Source organism: Emydura macquarii, unplaced genomic scaffold (genome assembly GCF_026122565.2).
Source record: "Emydura macquarii macquarii isolate MOO-44397 ecotype Brisbane River unplaced genomic scaffold, CSIRO-AGI_Emac_v2 contig_629, whole genome shotgun sequence".
NCBI classification, from domain to species: domain Eukaryota; kingdom Metazoa; phylum Chordata; order Testudines; family Chelidae; genus Emydura; species Emydura macquarii.
The window spans coordinates 4,736,504-4,754,553 of NW_027130766.1; the positions used below are offsets into that span (position 1 = coordinate 4,736,504).

The window sequence follows — 18,050 nt, forward strand, 5'->3', positions numbered from 1 at the left end:
CATAATAATTCAAGTCTGTCTGTACTTTGTATAATTCTATTTGGTTTAAGATTGTTTGTAAACCACTCCACTGACTATTTTATCTGTTAATTTTACTCACTTTCAATATATTTGTAAAAACCCTATTTTAAGTATAAGAAGCCACACTGTGCAATGTAATATACCTACCTAATTGTGAAAGATACTGGCAAAAATGAAATAATGTTTGCTTTAAAAATGTGAATTCTTCAACTAGGAGTTGGCACTGAGTGATTGAAGTGTGAATGGCTGAACAATTGAGGTGGGTGTAGACAGGGAGAGTGACTGAACAATTGGTCTCAGTAAGGGATGTTGAAACACGATGAAGAAAACACCAGCCTCACCTAAAACATTTGAGGGAAGAAGAAAGGAGCGAAGATGATAACTTTTACCACTCAACTGGCGGAAGAGGAGTCCACCCTGATAACTTTGGAGTCAGCCCACTTCAAAGAACAAAATGTGATCAGGCTCGCAACAATGTGCATGATTAAGGATCACACCAAATGCAGATGCAACATGACAGAGCAAAAACCCATAGACATACATGGGGTCTTTTCCTATAAAATGGGACAGAAAGATGAAGGCTGGAGGTTCAGGTCTGCATCACCACCTCACCCAGGAGTACCGATGCGCATCGGAAGAACCTTGCTCTACACACTTGTGCTACAGTCATCTGGCCAGTGACTACCACGAGCACCAAGAGGCTGGTAACTATAACATCTGTGAAACCCCTGTGTGTGTGTGTGTGTGTGTGTGTGTGTGTGTGTGGAAGTGCCAATTGAAACATGTGTCAATGATGTATACTTTATTAGCAAGAATCTCTGTATTTGTAAAGCACAATATTGATATTGTTACCGTGTTGATCCTGTTTCCCTGGTATTTGCATTATTGATACTATTTACCAAATTTCTGTATTCACAATAGACGTGGCTTGTTGCCTTATCCCCTGAAAAAGATCCTGTGATATTTTTTATTTGATAACATGAGCAAAGAATTTTACATCTTGGCAAAAAAACAACTGGGGGTTCTTGTCCCACAGCCTTTCAGTCTCCTGAACCACAGCTGGAGATGATTCACAAAGAGGAGGAAAAGATACAAAAATGGGGGACAGATCCCCCCAAATGAACTCGCCCTTCATTTCTACTCATGGCATTGACTTATAAAGTAAACAGCAGGATCTTATTCAGGGGGGACAAGGCAATGCGCCACGTTTATTGTGAATACAAAGATCTCAAAAAGCAATTGCCTGCACACACTCACACAAAAGGTGCTACAAAGATGAAGTATAGTTACCATCCTCTGTTGCTCGTGTTAGTGGCCACTGGCCAGGTGGCTAAGACACGAGGGAGGGAGCAGGGGGTCTGCCGGTGCGAACCGATGTTCCTGGAGGATGATTGTAGAACCCAACCCAAAGTCTTCATCTTTTCATCCCCTTTTTATAGGGGTAAGCTCTTATGCCACTGTATGGGTTCTGCTTCGTCATGCTGCATCTGCATCCTGGGGTGATTATCAATCACCCATGTTTTTCAAGCATGACCACTGTTGTTATTTTTCATAGTTCATCTTGTTTTCGTCCTTCGAGGTGGATTCCAGGGTCATCAGGGTAGGTTATCTTCACTCCCTTGAACATCTGAGACTGGTGCCTTTTCCCATCACTCTCACTCTCACACACACACACACACCACTCATTCATCTATTCACACCCTAATCTCTTAACATTTACTTAAAACTTGTAACTGGAAGACGTGTCCTTCAGAAACAATAACGTTGCTTTTTATCTAAAACATTCACTGTTATTACAAAACTTCCTCATTCAACATTGAATCTTCCTGTTTCAGAACATTTGCTAATGTTACTTTAAGCAGTGATCTTAAAACATATGAACTTCAACAAGAGCAACAGTTTTACAGAATGATCTTTGGTAACTTTACAAACTGGATAACTGCTGAACAGATGTTAGTTATGGTTAAACAGATGGCGGTTTCATACAAACTTATCAACAGTGAACTGATCCCCCTACATACCCAAAATGCAAAGCCCACAGAGACTGCTGTGGTGATTTGTCATGTACCAAAATAATTAGGATTTTTCACATAGAATCAATATAACAGAATCAAGCTTTGGGTTTACAACACCACTTAAAGGGCAAAGGAAGCATCGTTGCCTCCTGGTTGAAAGGAGTTCAGCCGGTAAGACTGCTACAGCATGTGGTAAGACAGACTCTTTGCTTTTAATTCACTTAGCTTGTTAAATTAGGTATTCGACGTGTGTTACCTTTTTATTTACTTGTAATCAATTATGACTTTTTTATCTTATTACTTGTCAACACTTAAAATCTTTCTGTAGTTAATAAACTCGTTTTATCTAAACCTGTGTGTTTGGATTGAAGTGTGTGGGAAACCTTGTTTGGGATAACAAGATTTGTGCATATCATTTTCTATTAATGAAATGACAGCCTTTATTTGAGCTTGTGTTGTCCAGAAGGGTGCTGGGCAGTACAAGATGCACATTTCTGAGGGGAAGTCTAGGAGTGGGAATCACAGGTGGCTATATATAGATATACGGTTATAGCTCCTACAGTAATTTACATGCTGGAGGATATGTGTGGGCAGACCAGGAGTCACAGCAGAGCAGTGTAAAACGCACCCCAGGCTAGAGAACTGAGTGGACAAGGCTGTTCAACAGTCTGCATTGTCCCCTGGGGAATGTCACACACATACCCCCAACTACTGGCCTACCCGCAAGAACAAGGAACTCTCACGTCTGACAGAGGCCTGGCTGGCTCCCTCCTCTGCCCAGCCTACTTGGTCACTAGGCTGGTTCGAGCAATGCATAAAAAGACTGGTAATTATATCACACCAGCTTGCAGAACTTGATGAATGTGTGTGTGAATGTGACTGCTTTTTAATATTACATGTAGAATAAACGTGGCATATTGTCTTGTCCCCCTGAATAAGATCCTGCTAGTCTTTTCTTTTACAAGTATAAGAGTTCCAGAGGGGTAGCCGTGTTAGTCTGTATACAGCAAAAACAACAAGAGTTCTGTGGCGCTTTAAAGACTAGCACATTTAATTTTAGCTTTGTTAGTCTTTAAAGGGCCCCAGAACTCTTGTTGTTTTTACAAGTATAACATTTTGGTGGAGAGTTGCGAAAGGGTGCGCACAGCAGTATTCCACGATTAGTGTAAAAACTGGTGTGCACACCGCCACCTTTACTAAGCTTGGCAATATAGAAGAAGATCTGAACGTGTGTTTGTTCTTGTGTGCTTGTTAGTTTGTTTTCTCAGTTAACCAGACAATGTTTTTACCCACCTTTATACTTGCTGCCTCTCACGTACGACTATGGGTTTTGCTGTGTCATGCTGCCTCTGGGTTCAGTATAGCTGTTAATCACCAGCTAATTGAAAGCATGACTAGTTTAGGTTGGTGTCTTTTTATGCCCTGCATATACATTCTTCACTCACACAAAGAGAATTTATCAAGATATTTTTAGGTTCAATAGTACAAGTTTCAGGAAAGAGCTTAGTTCAAGAACTAACCCAATGGAGTCTACTTATGCCACACTAAACTGTACTATACCATTATCATAACAGTAAAGGCAAAAATCTCTTGTACAATAGAACAAGGAGTCTACATCTGACATGTTTGCACAGCTCTTGGGGAGGGATCTCAGAGTTGGCGACTCCCAAACTCACAACATATTTCAATAGCAACCAGACAGCAAAATCTCATAACATCCTACACACAAAGGATATACATACTTGGACAGAACAATGGGTTTCAGCAGATCGTGACCTTTCCTATGATAGCTTACACACATGCTTTGTGTGACATATCACGACCATCCATGAGTGATGAATACGGGGACCACAGGGTGCTACTTCAAGGCACCGTGTGTCACAACGAGCACTGGAGATGGAACTGCTCACCGACTGCGGGGTGGTTGCTTCATGTCAGAACAGAGGAACCCTAGAAGGTGATGGTGGGAGGATGCTTGCCTTGTTATTGCCTGTGCACCCTCTGGTCTCTGGACCTCTCAAGCCTGCAGCTTTCCCTGACATTAAATTCATGTGGAAAAGTCTCCTGAACTGAAGTATTGAAGTTGGGTTATGTTGAGGTAGAAGAAACCACTATGGAGGAAAGCAGGCCCCTTTAAATTATCCTTTCAGCAATTACCATCCTAAACCACCACCTACCCTATTTCCTGCTCTCTTTGTGGGGCTGATACATCTTTCTCTTATTTCCATGTATTTATGCTCCTTAGGCCTCATCTAAGCTGGCAGCGGCATGCAGGGCATGCATAGCTACACACTGCAGTGGCAAACCAGCTGCGTCCGTTCTGTGACGCGTAGCTACACACAGCAGTGAAAGGCTCTGGCAGGGGGAGGTGTCAGGATGCTACACTCCTAAAAATAGTAGTTCAGAGGTGGGAGGCGCTACATGGGCATGTAGCGCTGAGTAGGGTATGTTCCCTAGGGTTCTGGCATTTCTCTACTTGCCTAAGCCTCATCTATGCTGCTATTTATACACACGCTCGCTGGGCATGCACTGTTTGTACTCTACATGCAGCCACAAATGTAGACCTAGTAGCACCTCAGAATCCCAGTCAACAATCAGGACCCTGTTATGTGCAAAGAGGACACTCCCAGCTCAGAGATCTTCTAATTTAAGGGTCAGGAGTTCCAAAGAATTCTGCTCCCCCATCGGCACTGAAGTACGAGAGAGACTTTCAGAAGTGCTCAGCATCCCCCTTGCACGCTCCACATATGATGAAAATCTAGTTGTTTCATTTGGTGCCCCAGTGGAAGGCTATTTCTTTTGGAATTCCAGCCGCAAGCATACAACAGATAGACAAAAGAGACACATAACCGGTGTTGGTAGAAAGAAGTAACAATACACCAGAGTTTGAACGGGTAACACAATTTTCACAATCCCTTAACTTCCTCACACTGACTCTGTTCTACTCGTTTGTTCCAGAAACCCTTTGATGACGCAAGATCTAATAATAGCCAAACCAAACTTGCCATTAAGCTACCCTATTCAAGGAGTGGAAGTGATGCCACTACAAACAATTGTGATTCCAGGTATACTTGTTCTGTGCCTTTTTTGTAGCCTGTTCACGGGCCCAACATCCACTAGAGTCTCAGACCTTGTGACTTCTACGTACACTCTGTATGAAATAGGGGGATTCTGTTCTTCATTGCACGTGTATTAGACTTGGTTTCCTCTGAAGACTTAACCCTTCCTACAAAACTGCTGAATTCAAAATCCATTCCCTGACACCCAAAGAGCTGACTTCCTCCCAGTAAAGTGCACAAAATGTCTGGGATGGGTTATTAGAATAATAACCACATGACACTTTGTATAGCGCTACAGAGCAATTTTACAAACAGCTATGAAAAGAGCTGAAACAGTGAAGATCCCATCTGCATTTCAGACTCTCTCTCCCTTGTCTCATTGTCGTCTGAGCACACGCCAGCTCTTCCATCTGAATGCAGCTTGGTGGTAGTTCGTTTTTTCTGTTTTAAATTCATCTCCCCGCTTATTTAATTGCTGCAAACGTTGGAATCTTACAAAATTATTATTCTTTGGCTTTTGCAAGGTGCAGTGAGTGATGGAAACCTAAAGGCCGACTCTCTAACTGGTGTAAATCAGGGTAGCTCTGTTGACTTTCCTGCCTTATACCTTATATCTTCATATACAGAAGATCTATCGCTAAATCTTTAGAGTTGCCCCAATGCAAAAATACTACTGACTCATCTCTAGATTTCTTCCAGGATAAAATTGAGGGGGAGAAATGCGTAGAGAAGAGCGGATGCACTGTTTGTATCCAGCTCTGTGATCCCAGTTGGGTTGGGCTGACTGGAGTCTTGTTGGGGAACAACAATCGCATGAATCAAAATATTGGCTTTAGATTTGTTACTTACTGTCCCTTGTGTATGTTTCCCTTTGTTCTTCCAGGGCTTGGGTTGCATGGAGTGACTGAAGAAAAGTACCAGGTATATTTCATGATGTTAAAAGAAAGTTTGTAGCCTAGGGTCATCTTGGTGGATATATAGAATGCTTTGAGATCTCTCTGGATGACAGGTGCATTAGTTTTATGTTTCTCTGAGGTTTGCTTTCTCTTACCAGGGAGGGCTTGGGTTCCCAGCCTAGTATTCGTGTGGTAGCATTAAGGTACGTCTACACTGCATGTGGGAGTGAGTTTCCCAGCCCGGGTAGAGAGACTCGGGCTAGCTTTACTTGAGTTAGTGTGCTAAAAGTAGCAGTGTGGATGTTGCAGCACAGATGGTGGCTCAAACTAGCCAGCCGAGCTTCGACCTGAGTAGGGAGGGCAGGCAGCCTGGGTCTCTGGAAGCTAACCTGAGCTACTACCCATGCCCCACTGCTGCCTTTAGTGCACTAGCTCGGGGGAAACTAACATGAGTCTGTCTACATGGGCTGGAAAGCGTGTTGCTTGCAGTTTAGACATAACCTTAAAGGTCTTACAAAGACCAGAGCCTGGCCTGCCGTGCCAGGTACTATACAAATACATAGGGATGGTCTACACTCAGGACATGCCTATGCTAGGAATTCAATACCAGTGTAGGTATAACGGAAAGCATACAGGCAAGGTGGTCCTAGTGTGGACATAGCTATACCAGCAAAGCTCAGATTTTACTGGTATCCCTTCTTACACACACACACACACACACACTCAGATTTTACTGGGATCCCTTCTTACACACACACACAAACACACACACACACTCGTGCAAAACAAGCTGTACGGAAAAAGCAGTCTTGCCATAGTCCAACTGCGTCTAAGCTAGGGGCTTTTGCCGGCACGGCTGTGTCAGTCCAGGGATCACAACTGTTCACACTCTTGGCTGACATAGGTACACTGGCAGAAGTCTATCAAGTGGACACAACCTTAAAGTTTTGTCTCTTTAGGCTGGCATAGTTAAAGCAGGAGCAGCTGCCCTCACCCTCCCCACCCAGTGTAGATGCAGTTAAAAGTGGTTCTGGCAGTATAGTTTATTCCAGCTCTACTGGTATAAGGCACCTTTAAACCATAACTAAGTCAGCAAAAAAAATCACCCCCTAACTGATATAGCCATGCTGGTAAAACTTAAGTGGAGACCAGGCGTTAGTAAGACAATCCTTGCCCCAATGAGCTTTCATAGACACAAAGGAAGGAAAATAGAGAACCCGAGAGAGATGAAGTGATTTGCCTGAGAACACCAGAGCCAGGAACTGAATTTAGGTCTCCCGAGTTCAGTCCTGTTCCCTGTTGGGTGGATCACATTGCCCTGCCTACCTAGGGAAATAATCCTTTACAGTCTCATAGATTTAATCTTCCACTTTCTTGATTGTATGAGGGACTAGCCCATACTTTTTTTTTTTTTTTTTTTGTTCCTCCCCATCCAGTTCAAATTTTAAAAGCAAGCTCAACCTTTTATTTTAAAAACAACGAGAGTTCTGGAGCACTTTAAAGACTAACAAATTTAATTTCAGTTAGTCTTTTGTCTTAAATTTGTTAGTCTTTAAAGTGCTCCAGAACTCTCGTTGTTTTTGCTGTATACAGACTAACACGGCTACCCCTCTGGCACTCTTTTATTTTAAAACTTTTTCTAAAGCCATAATGAACTGCCTCTTGTGCTGGGGACAGGGAGTTGGCTGTTCTATGGATCTCCACAGGGATGTCTTCCTTTTAGTGAAACTAGGTGAGGATAGTGGTGGGGTCAGATCTCCCTTCTTTCCCTTTAAATAAACCTGTTTTTAAAGAGAGAGCCACGTGATTGAACCAGATCAGGGATGGAGGAGAGGGTAAGCCTCGTGATTTTCACCGTGACACCTAAGATTTCCAGCCCCACAATACTGAATGCAGGTGATCCTGCGAGCGTCCCTGGGAACCCTCAACACGCTTGCTGATATCTCTGATGACGTGGTGAGTGGACGAGGCGAGAAAAAACTGACCATCTTGACCTCAAATATGGAGCTGCTGAATTTCATCCTCAAGCATGTGACATACACCAGTGTGGTCTACCAGCTCAGTGCAGTAGATATGAGTGAGTATTGACTGGACAATTTCTTCATCCCATCCCTGGCCGTTTGCCGTCATTTCCTCTGACGCTATTAGGTCACTTTCAAGAATCTGCTAAATTAATTTTACCTCCCAGCAGGAATCCTTCTGAAAGACACATTACTTAACACAGCATGAGCAGAGGGGGCTCTAAATCAGAACTAGATGCAAGATGCTGACACTCTACTTAGCTGTCTCTTTCAAAGCATCCAGGCTGTTTGGCAGAGATTGGTGAGGTCATTCACCATCCTCAGGAAACTTAAGCCCTCCTTCGATGTCCTTGTAAAGCCTAGTAAATCTTTGGTTTTGAATTACACATGAGGTGAAGCAAGACTGCCAAGCCAGGAGACTGTCTGGTGCTTGGCAAAGACATTTATTTTTTGAGTTAGTGGAAGAAGAGTTCTTTCAAAGAACTACTGTCTAGGTTTCCCATGTGTCCGTTTTCCACTACTGAGGCTTGACGCTCATTTCACACTATAAAATCAGCGGGGCCACTTTAATCTATTCCAGCCTAAAGCAGTGCCAGGGAACAAATGGATTTCCAATCAACGTTCTGACTTGGAGGTCTCCCCTGCATCATCAACAATCTCCAGAATACTAGAAAATGTACAAGTGATGCAACTTCCATATTCTGCTTTTCTTGTTTTCCAAGTGAGTCTTGAGAGCGGACATCATGTTGCTCAGTTTCCTGTGATCATCCGACAGCCCATCCTTCCAAAGTTGTTTGATCCTGGAGCAGGTAAGTTTCCCAGAGTGCCTCTCTATAGGAAAAGCCTTTTCGCCCTTTTAAGAGCAGGTTAGGGAGTGACTCCAGCAAGATGACAATGGCTGATGCTAAATCCTTACTCCAGACTTTACTGTGGTACAAGTTAGTTACTCTTTTAGGCCTGATGTTGGACTTCTTGAATCTTTCTGGTCTCCTGATGCCTCTCCATTCTAAAACAGATGTGATTGACCAGGGCTAAACGCATCAGCACCACGTTCTGTGGCCAGTTGGATTCTTCCAAAGCTGTGTCCACTGAAAAGCCCTGAATGAACTGACCTTTTTTAACATTCTAATTCCATGAAAACCTCATATTGGCTCCAACGACTCTTAGTGTAGCACCTTCCATTTGAAGATCTCCATGCACTCCGCGTATGCTAGCTAATCCTTGGGGGATGCCCCATGTCCCGACCTCCATTTTACAGATAAGAAAACTTGGGAACGATGAGGATGACTTGTTCAGAGTCCAACAGTTGCTGACGTAGTGCTGTTGCTCTTGTCCGAGATCTATGGCAGTGTTAAGAGAACCCAGCAGTTGTGTGTTCTAGTTTTACTCTACTAACCACTTGTCCACCTTCCTCCTGCAGGTAAGATCTTTCAGGAATGGTGAGTAAAACTAAAGAACTGTAATAAAATGTCACAAGTCTTTGTCAATTCCCCATTTATGGCTGCAGATAGGAAGATCAGCTCCCTGGTGACCATCACGGTGAAGGCTTTCTTGCGCTATCACAAACTGCGGCGCCTCATAAAGAGCATCCGACAGTACTACCCTGACATAAAAATCATCGTCGCTGATGACAGCAACATCACGGAGAAAATCGAGGAGGAGAACGTTGAACATTACATCATGCCTTTTGGAAAGGTCTGTCACTTGCATCGGAATGACTGTGTGGACAGGTCTTGGCAAGGGCCTGCCCTCCTTCAGTGGAATACAGGCTTGTTCAGCGGGGAGAGACCGCATCCAAAATAACACCTTATTGGATGGGATTTTTTTTTTTAAAGCTACTGTTTTAGAAGCATAAATCCCATTGAGTTTCGGTAGGATTTGTGCTCCTAAAACACTTAGGCACTCTTGAAAATACTCTCTTATTAGTATTTGGATTATGGTAGTACATATGGGCCTCAACTGAGACCAAGGTCCCATTGTGCTGGGAGCTCTATGAACACGTAGAAAGAGGACAGGACTTGCCCCTAAGAGCTCACTGTCTAAGTAGATGAGACAGGCAAAAGCTGGGAGGGGAAATGGAAGTACAGCGAGGGGAAGTGACTTGCCCTAGGTGACACAGCAGAGCCAAAAAAAGAATCCATGTTCCCTGAGTCCCAGCCCAGTGCCCCATCCACTGGACAACACTGTCTCCTCAGGACTCTTCGGACCTATGTGCCCAGTTCCACCCCCCCTCCAAAAAAATGGAGTGGAATGGCTCATGGGATTGTGTGTATTGTACAGAATCTTTGACCTGTAGGCCACCGGTTCAAACTTTTATCCAATGAGTGTTCAGTGACCTAGCACCAAGGCCTCTTAGGTATGGTAGCTGGGACAAAGGGGACTGAATGCTCCATTTCAATATATGGGCTTCCCCACTGTTAGTGCAACAACTTAACGTAAGCTACCCTAGTGACGTGTGAGATGAGTTGGTGGTCTTAATCCAGTTCCTAGTGGTTTACCAACCCACTAATCTTCATGCAATTTAATCAACACATTATTGACTATACCAAATTTTGGGCCTGATACTGAGAGGTGAAGAACGTTCACTGACGTAAATGGGAATGGTGGGGGTCCAGCACATTTCGTGATTGGAGCATCTTATTGTATAACTATTCAAGCTTTGTAAAAAATAGTTACACTGGCTCACTGGCCTGTATTGCTCTATGGAAGATCAAAGTTTGAACGTTTGAGGCTCCTCTCCATCCTCCACGCTCCCATTGGCTGACAGCATTGGACGGGGGACACCTCCATATTGCTTAAAATTTATTTCCTTCATGCTCATTAATGAGCTTTGGAGGCAATCTCAGACTCCCATCCAGTCCTTGGCCAGCAGTGGGCTTGCTGTCACAGGGGGATATAAGGATGAGAGACATTGAGGTAACCTTGGGGCACCATAAGGGACATGAAGAGCCTTGGGAACTATACAAATACATAGCTGTTGTTATAGGATGGACTCTTGTAGAAAGATCACCTGCCCTAATGAATTAAAATCCTACAATTGTAAAAATGTAGGGTTGGACGGGACCTCAAGAGATCATCTAGTCTATCCCAATGGCATTGAGACAAGATTAAATATACTCAGACTGCACCTGCTACGGGTTTATCTAACCTGTTCTTAAAAACCTCTGAAGATGGGGATTCCACAGCCTCCTTAGATAATGCTTCCAATGCTTAACTGTCCTTTATATGCTGGTTCTTCTATCACATGGGTAAGTGATTGTTACTATGAGGTCACTCCTTGTTGCAAAGACTCATTTACTAGTTCAGATCACCTTTCTTTCCCTAACAGACTCTAGCACAAAAGGGATTTGCACACAGCTAATCAGTTTTTTGTGTGTATGTTTGCATATATATAATTTTTCTTCCTATTAAGCTCTTTTGATCATACCTTCTGTCTTGGGGATTCCCGTTTACCAGGGTTGGTTTGCAGGAAGGAATCTCGCAATATCTCAGGTCACGACCAAGTACTATCTCTGGGTTGATGATGACTTCCTATTCACTGAAAGAACCAAAATCGAGAAACTAGTGGACGTGTTGGAGGGAACAAACTTGGATGTGGTAAGACATGCAAATAAATTATACCCTTGGAAAACGTTCAGGGGCAGTTTTTTGTTTAAAAAGAGCTCGTGTGTCACATTGGGTGCTGAGGCCTTTGAAAATGTTGGTTCCAGCAGTAGAAATGTGTTCCTCTGCAGAGCTGTACTAGTCTTTTGCTTATAAGACTATGCCAGAAATCTTCATTATTGTATTAAAATACTATTCAGGGTAAGGGTGGGAAACGTGCTTTCAAATGAGGGGGAAAATATTGTGTGAATATTTAGATTGACCAGGAACACACCAGAGAGAAGTGCTATCAGGCAAAATATTCTTGGAAGTTGATGTGTATTTTTCTTCTATGTTACTTTACTTTCTTAATGCATCAAATTTGGTTTCACCTTCTCAAAATTGTGCCTGGCTAAAATTGGTGCATTATCATTTGACACTGAATATTTGCCACTTACTTCTAGGTAGCTGCCTCCTTCCTGTGTCTTGGTTCACTTTTCTTCCTGCTATTAAGTGGTATTGAACAGTTAGTATACTGCTTCTGCAATGGGATACTTGGTTTTGTGCATACACTAGAAATTCTCTTCTTGAAAAGTGGCATTGGTTTATGCCAAGAGCATGACTCTCCTTGGCCCAGACCAAATCCCATTTTGGAAAAAGAGCTCCAATCTGGATAACAATCTTTCCTCACCACCATTCACCTTGGATCATAATTCCAGAGAGAATACTTAACCTAGGGAAGTAAGTAAAATTTGAAGCCAGTTGAAGCTGTTTTTGATCCCATTGAGTTTTTTCGTGATTGAGTTTTTTAGCGCCTCTGGAAAATATTTCCACACCTTGGACTATGACAGTTGACCTGAGAGAGTGTGGTTGGGGCGGGGGGGGGGGGCGGATTTATGGAACAGATAGCCTATAGCTTCTGGTCATGTTTTTCAAATCCAATGCAAGTCCTCAGTGAAGGATAACAAGTTTCCGATGAGAGCTGTTTGTTGCCCTGTGTGAAATGAGTAGGAGATCTCTGTGCAGTTCCTAATACACAACTTACTGTGTTGCAAGCACAGCTGGCATTCACTGGCCTGCATATTGGCAGTGTGGCCAATGATAGACTGTACCATGGAGACGTGACCCCCATGGTGTCTCTCTAGGTCAGGTGGGAGGGAAGATTATCCTGCTTCTGCATGTTCTGTGTCTGATTTGGGCACTGAGAACTTTGGTTTCTCTAGTGACCCCAATCCAGCCTCTAGTGAACCCAATCCAGCCTCTTTGACCAATACATACGCCATGTGAGTGGAAACAGCACTCCAATTTTTGAGCTGATACACACAGACCGGGATACAAGGAACAACAAGGACAGGGTATTGTAGGGAATGAGCGCCAAGAATCGGTTCACAAGCTGTTCTAGATGGCTCTAAAAGCTGTTGTAAGCCGGGGTTTGTTAATGTTGGATTCCCACTCTTCTGAACAGCAACAATGAGACCTCAGGGGGCTGGCCCAGTCAATGGAAAGGTTCCCGTTGACGTCTGGGAACATTCGCCTGCGCAGGAGACGAAAAGCGGTAACTGAAACGTGTGGGTGATTGTCTCACTCTGCAGGTTGGAGGCAGCGTGAACGGAAACACCTATCGTTTTCAGCTGCTCTATCAGGAGAGAGATGATAGTGGCTGCCTGCATTTGAGATTCGGCTCCTTTCACAAGCTGGAAGGGTTCCCCAACTGCGTCATCACCAGCGGGGTAGTCAACTTCTTTCTGGCCCACACCGACACAAGCCGACATGCCAGCTATGACCCTAAACTGCAGAGAATAGCTCACCCAGGTAAGCTGCTGCCTGTCTCTCTCAGCATGTGGGCAAGCACGCATTGTGTGTCTGCTGCATGTGGTTTGCCCCCGCAGAAGCGTTTTCTAACGCTACGCTACGTTTGTCTCTTTCACTTCCTTTTGTTTCAGTCTTGGGGCTTGCAGCTCTCTGCTTTCACTTTGCTTCTGCTTTCACTTTGCTTTCACTCTGCTTTCACTTTGCTTCTGCACTCTGGGCATTGTGGGACACTTCCTGCTGCACAGGGTGGGTGGCTAGCTGGGAGTGAGTAGAATGATGGGATTTGGGGTCCAAACCCCATACTGAGCTTAGGTGGGAGGGGGAGGGGAGCCTCTTCTGTCTGCCGGCAAGTGCCCAGCCACCTCCCACCCCCATGAAGCTGCCAGTCATGGAGGCAGGCACTCACCACTGCACCCGGTGGAGGAAATCAGGCCGACTATAAAGGAGGCAGAAAGGCCTGGGACTGCAGAGGGGGCAATTCCCCTGCTCCAGGCTGCCTCCCTGAGCACAGGGCAGAGACTGAGGCATGCTTCAGGCAAAGTTCAGAATCGAAGAACTGCCTTGACCTGGGGCAAACTAACGGGTCCCAGCGAGGGCAACAGCAACGCTCCAAAGGACTATGCCCAGAGTCGGCGGCACTACCCCCACCGTCCCATGATTCAGCTCTTTAGAACACTAGGAGAGGTTTGCAATTAAAACAGGGAAATGATGCGCACAAGTGCAGTGTAATCCACATTGCCGCCGGCTGCTAGACTACATGATTATCTGCACTGCAAGCTGAGGTGATTTTAGACATACCCATGCTAGCATGGCTAAAAATAGCCCTATAGAGACATAGGGGTCAGCATTGGCTACCGTCATGAGTCCCCTACCCAGGTGTGCGAGTACAGCCTGTGCTGCTTCTGCATCTAACACTGCTCTTTCTAGCCATGCTCGGTCAGGGTTGTCTTTCCGTGCCGCCGTCACACCTTGACTGCAGTGTGATACCCCTGGAGATCTGATTCTGCTAGTGACTGTAGGTTAACAGACCTGGTTCGTGAGGTCAAGCAATAGCAGCTTGGTTTTAGAACCAGAGGACCTGTGGTTCAATTCCTTTTACATGTAGAGATCTGTTACATTTGCAACGTCTGGCTCTGGAGAAGTGACGCGTAAAATAATTTCACAGCTGTTCTCAGGGAAACGCTGGGTTGCCTAGATTTGCTTACTTTTTTTTTTTCCCCTCCCCCTCAGAATTTTTCATGGATGGACTGGGCATCTTGCTTGTTGGTTCCTGCAATGATGTCACTATAGGTCACCAAGAACATAAACCCCCATCGGATCCTGACTTGACTAAGGTAGAAAACGAATATAAAAAGTTCCGGACCAACACCCAAGAGCAGATCAAATTTAAGCTCGCTTTGCACTACTTCAAAAACCGACTGAAATGCTACTCACAAAGATAACCCTTTGATCTTGCCATGCGTAATTCGTATGGGAGCCTTCCCGATGCTCATGGCAGGAGTACACTTTGGGCATCAGCCTAATGAACTTATTTGTGCCACACTGGATGCCTTCCTTTTGCACCTACCTTTCTATAAAAACTTTTTAATGGGCAGAGTTTGGAATCTCTGCACCCAATCTTGAAATGGATGATGCCGTTCTGTGTGTCATCCACACTCAGGTCCTCCTGTCGGGATGTCTGTGCTGCTCCGTGCCTTACAATGGAGTTCTCCTCTGTGCAAAGTTTCTCTCATCATAGGGTGGGTCAGCTTGGCTAATACTGAGCCACATTCATCATTGCCCTGCACTGTGTCATTTCCAGCCAGTGCAGAGAGAAGGGGCCGCGCAGTGAGGAAAGAACTACTACTGGTTTGTTGTGGTGGCAAACCACCACAGCCCCTCTGCACTGGGCTAAATAACTCCACAGGATGTTGTGGCAACAGTGAATAGGGCCTATGCATTTGAATGGATTGTCAGGGATGTACAGACTGACTTCCTTCTCCACTGCAACGAGTGGTGGAGTAACGGGAATAAATGTTTGCAAGCCAAGCACCAGAAGCACAATGACTTTCATGTTTAGATGGAAGTGTTTGGTTTAGTCTACATGGAGTGAATATGTTGCCTATGCAATATCTGTTGAGAACTTCTTATGGTGACTCCTATTTAAGGACGGAGGGGCAGGGAATGTTGGTAAGCTGGTTTAGTTAAGAAGCTTTCACTTAAGAGGAGGAAAATGCAAACTCTCCTAATTATCCCACCTGAATGCAGCCCAAGTTTACATGACCTGAGTCCTTTTCATGTGCCGGCTAGTGGCCGATGTGAAATGGTGCTCCATTCCCAATGGGCAGCTACACAGCATCCAAAAACCCCACCATTACCACAATGGTAGGACCTAGATGCTAATCTCAGGCCAAGAAGTAAATGCCACAAGCAGACCACGGGTAATATGCACCATGGCCCTATACTTCTGACTAGAAGAAGGATGAGAGAACTTGGCCTTGGTATGAAATGTTCTGGCTTTGGTCAGGCAATTGACTAACACTAATTTCTGCTCAGCTGTTTTGTTACCTTCTCTTTGGCTATCTTGTAGATTGTGAGCTCGCTGGGGCAGGGGCAATCTTCGTTATGATTGGACAGCACCTTCTATGCCGGAGCCCTGATCGGGGTTCCTTTACTGTACTGTAATGCAGATCATTAAAATATCTTCTTTGATTTGAACATTGGCTTAAAAGTTCAGCTTTCCTTGTGGTTCCGAAAAATCCTTCTGTCCATTCAAGCAAGAGCTTGAAATTCTTTGTGCTCTACGTCCCTCCAGGTGGTGACATTGACAGCTTCCGATATAGTGTGATTAAAGGGATTTTTCTGGTACATTTACTTTTATAATTAGATAAGATATTGTGTATTCTTGACACTGCAGTGTCCTTAAAAGGAATTCGGGTGGGTGTTTTAAAAGCTACTACATATAGGAAAACAACCCTGCTTGAAAGCTAGTCTGTACTACAGTCCAGATGCATAGTGAAGTCCTGTGATTCTATAAACAGAGCTTTAGTCGTGGCAACAGAATACAAAGCAAAGTCGAGATGGATAGGGACCCTGTCAATACTTGCTCAAGTTTTTAAACTTGAATGGCTGCCATGTTCACACCCTTGGATTCACTTTATTACTGGAGTGCTTTGAAGATCCAATTGAGATGACTGAAATTCGTGGCCTCGTGCTAGACTGTATGTATGCATCGTATGAGACCATCTCTGCCTAAAGAGCTTACAATCTATGTGGAGAAGCTGGGAGAAAGGCAGCATTATTGGCCCCATTTAACAGATGAAAGACATTTTTGGAAAGGGAGTTTTGAATTTTTGCCTACACTAACGTTCTTGGAAAGCAAAGTAAGACCGAGGTTTTGAAAAGCGACTGACTTTGGATGACCCTGTGAAGACTCCATTTCTAAAGGGCCTCCTGCTTTGTGGGTGGGGACTGAGCGCTTTCTGAAAATCAGACCCCTTGAAGATGCCCTTCATGACAGGCACTCAGAAATCACACGTTTCCAAAAGTGACTCATCTCTTTGAATTGCAGTAGCATCTGGAGGTCCCAGCTCTGACTGGACCTCGAGTGCGCTAGGCACGGCCCAAGAAAGTCTCGGCTAAGTATTTGTGCTGAGTGTTTGCTCCCAAAATCTGATCAGTTCAGCTTCATCAGTAAAGCAATAGAATCACTTTTCTGTGACTAATCAAATCCTAAGCAGAACAGCCCAGAGAACAAGCCATAGGTTATCCGGCATTTGTGGGGACAGCTCATCAAATTGCAAATTTAGGAAAGGAAATAGGGAGAACTCCCAGCTTGTCTGGCCACTTTGCAAAGAAAGAGCTGAGGGAGCATGTGCTGTCATCTCAGTAAGCAGAAACGGAAAAGCTAGGGGCAAGGGAATAAAAACCCTTTTCCACTGCAACAGCGATGCAGCATCCAGCTGCAGAAAGGTAGGCTTGAGGGGAGGAGAATTATAAGCGCTTGCTGCCACAGATCAGCTTGTGGAAACCAACACTCCGCCACTGTCTACACACCAGGTTACTTCAGTATAACTTACATTGCTCCGCAGTGTGAATAATCCAGCCCCCTGAGCAACGTAAGTTATACCGACAACCATCCCTTTCTGGAAAGAGCATGCACAGTGATATGATTAACAAAAACCAAGATGCGAGTGGACAGCACCATTAATGGTCAAGCTGTAGCGGCAGCAGATGAGTTCACTTATCTGGGATCAGACACAATTTTGTTTATAGTTCCTAGCCTTATACAGGTAGTGTGAGAACGGTTTTTTTCAGTAATGTTCTGTAGTATACACCTGTTTATCTGAAACCCATTACCCAAATCCCTTCCTCATCCTCCCCCCTCCCCCCCCATAGTTTATGCTGGGGGGACAAAAAAGGGGATTAGATAAAGTGGAGATTCAGATAATAGAGCAAAGCCCCCCAGGTAGGGCTTGCAGGAGGCAGTGGCTGCCCCCCCAACCCCCAGGCACAAGGCATGCAGGTCTGCCAAGTCCACACCTTTTGTTTATATCAGCACTCACCAGCATCCCGACCTTTTTGTTTCTCCTAGAATGGCGATAAACACAAAGGTGCAGTACAATTTTTTGGGATAGTTTTTTTTTTTTTTTTTGCTTTATTTTT

General features: G+C 44.5%; 1 protein-coding gene across 2 annotated transcripts; it reads left to right on the forward strand.

Moving 5' to 3' along the window:
* The first annotated feature begins 4,648 nt into the window (after positions 1-4,648).
* Positions 4,649-16,543, forward strand: B4GALNT2 (beta-1,4-N-acetyl-galactosaminyltransferase 2 (SID blood group)). 2 transcript variants are annotated; one of them, XM_067541103.1, is made up of 8 exons: positions 4,649-5,101; positions 5,979-6,016; positions 7,888-8,068; positions 8,735-8,821; positions 9,520-9,707; positions 11,469-11,609; positions 13,187-13,406; positions 14,637-16,543. In XM_067541103.1, exons 1-8 carry the CDS (start codon positions 5,005-5,007, stop codon positions 14,846-14,848), a joined length of 1,164 nt encoding a protein of 387 aa, XP_067397204.1. In that variant the 5' UTR covers positions 4,649-5,004; the 3' UTR covers positions 14,849-16,543. The 2 variants fall into 2 exon arrangements, with proteins under 2 accessions (XP_067397204.1, XP_067397205.1); XM_067541104.1 differs by lacking the exon at positions 8,735-8,821.
* Positions 16,544-18,050: the final 1,507 nt, after the last annotated feature.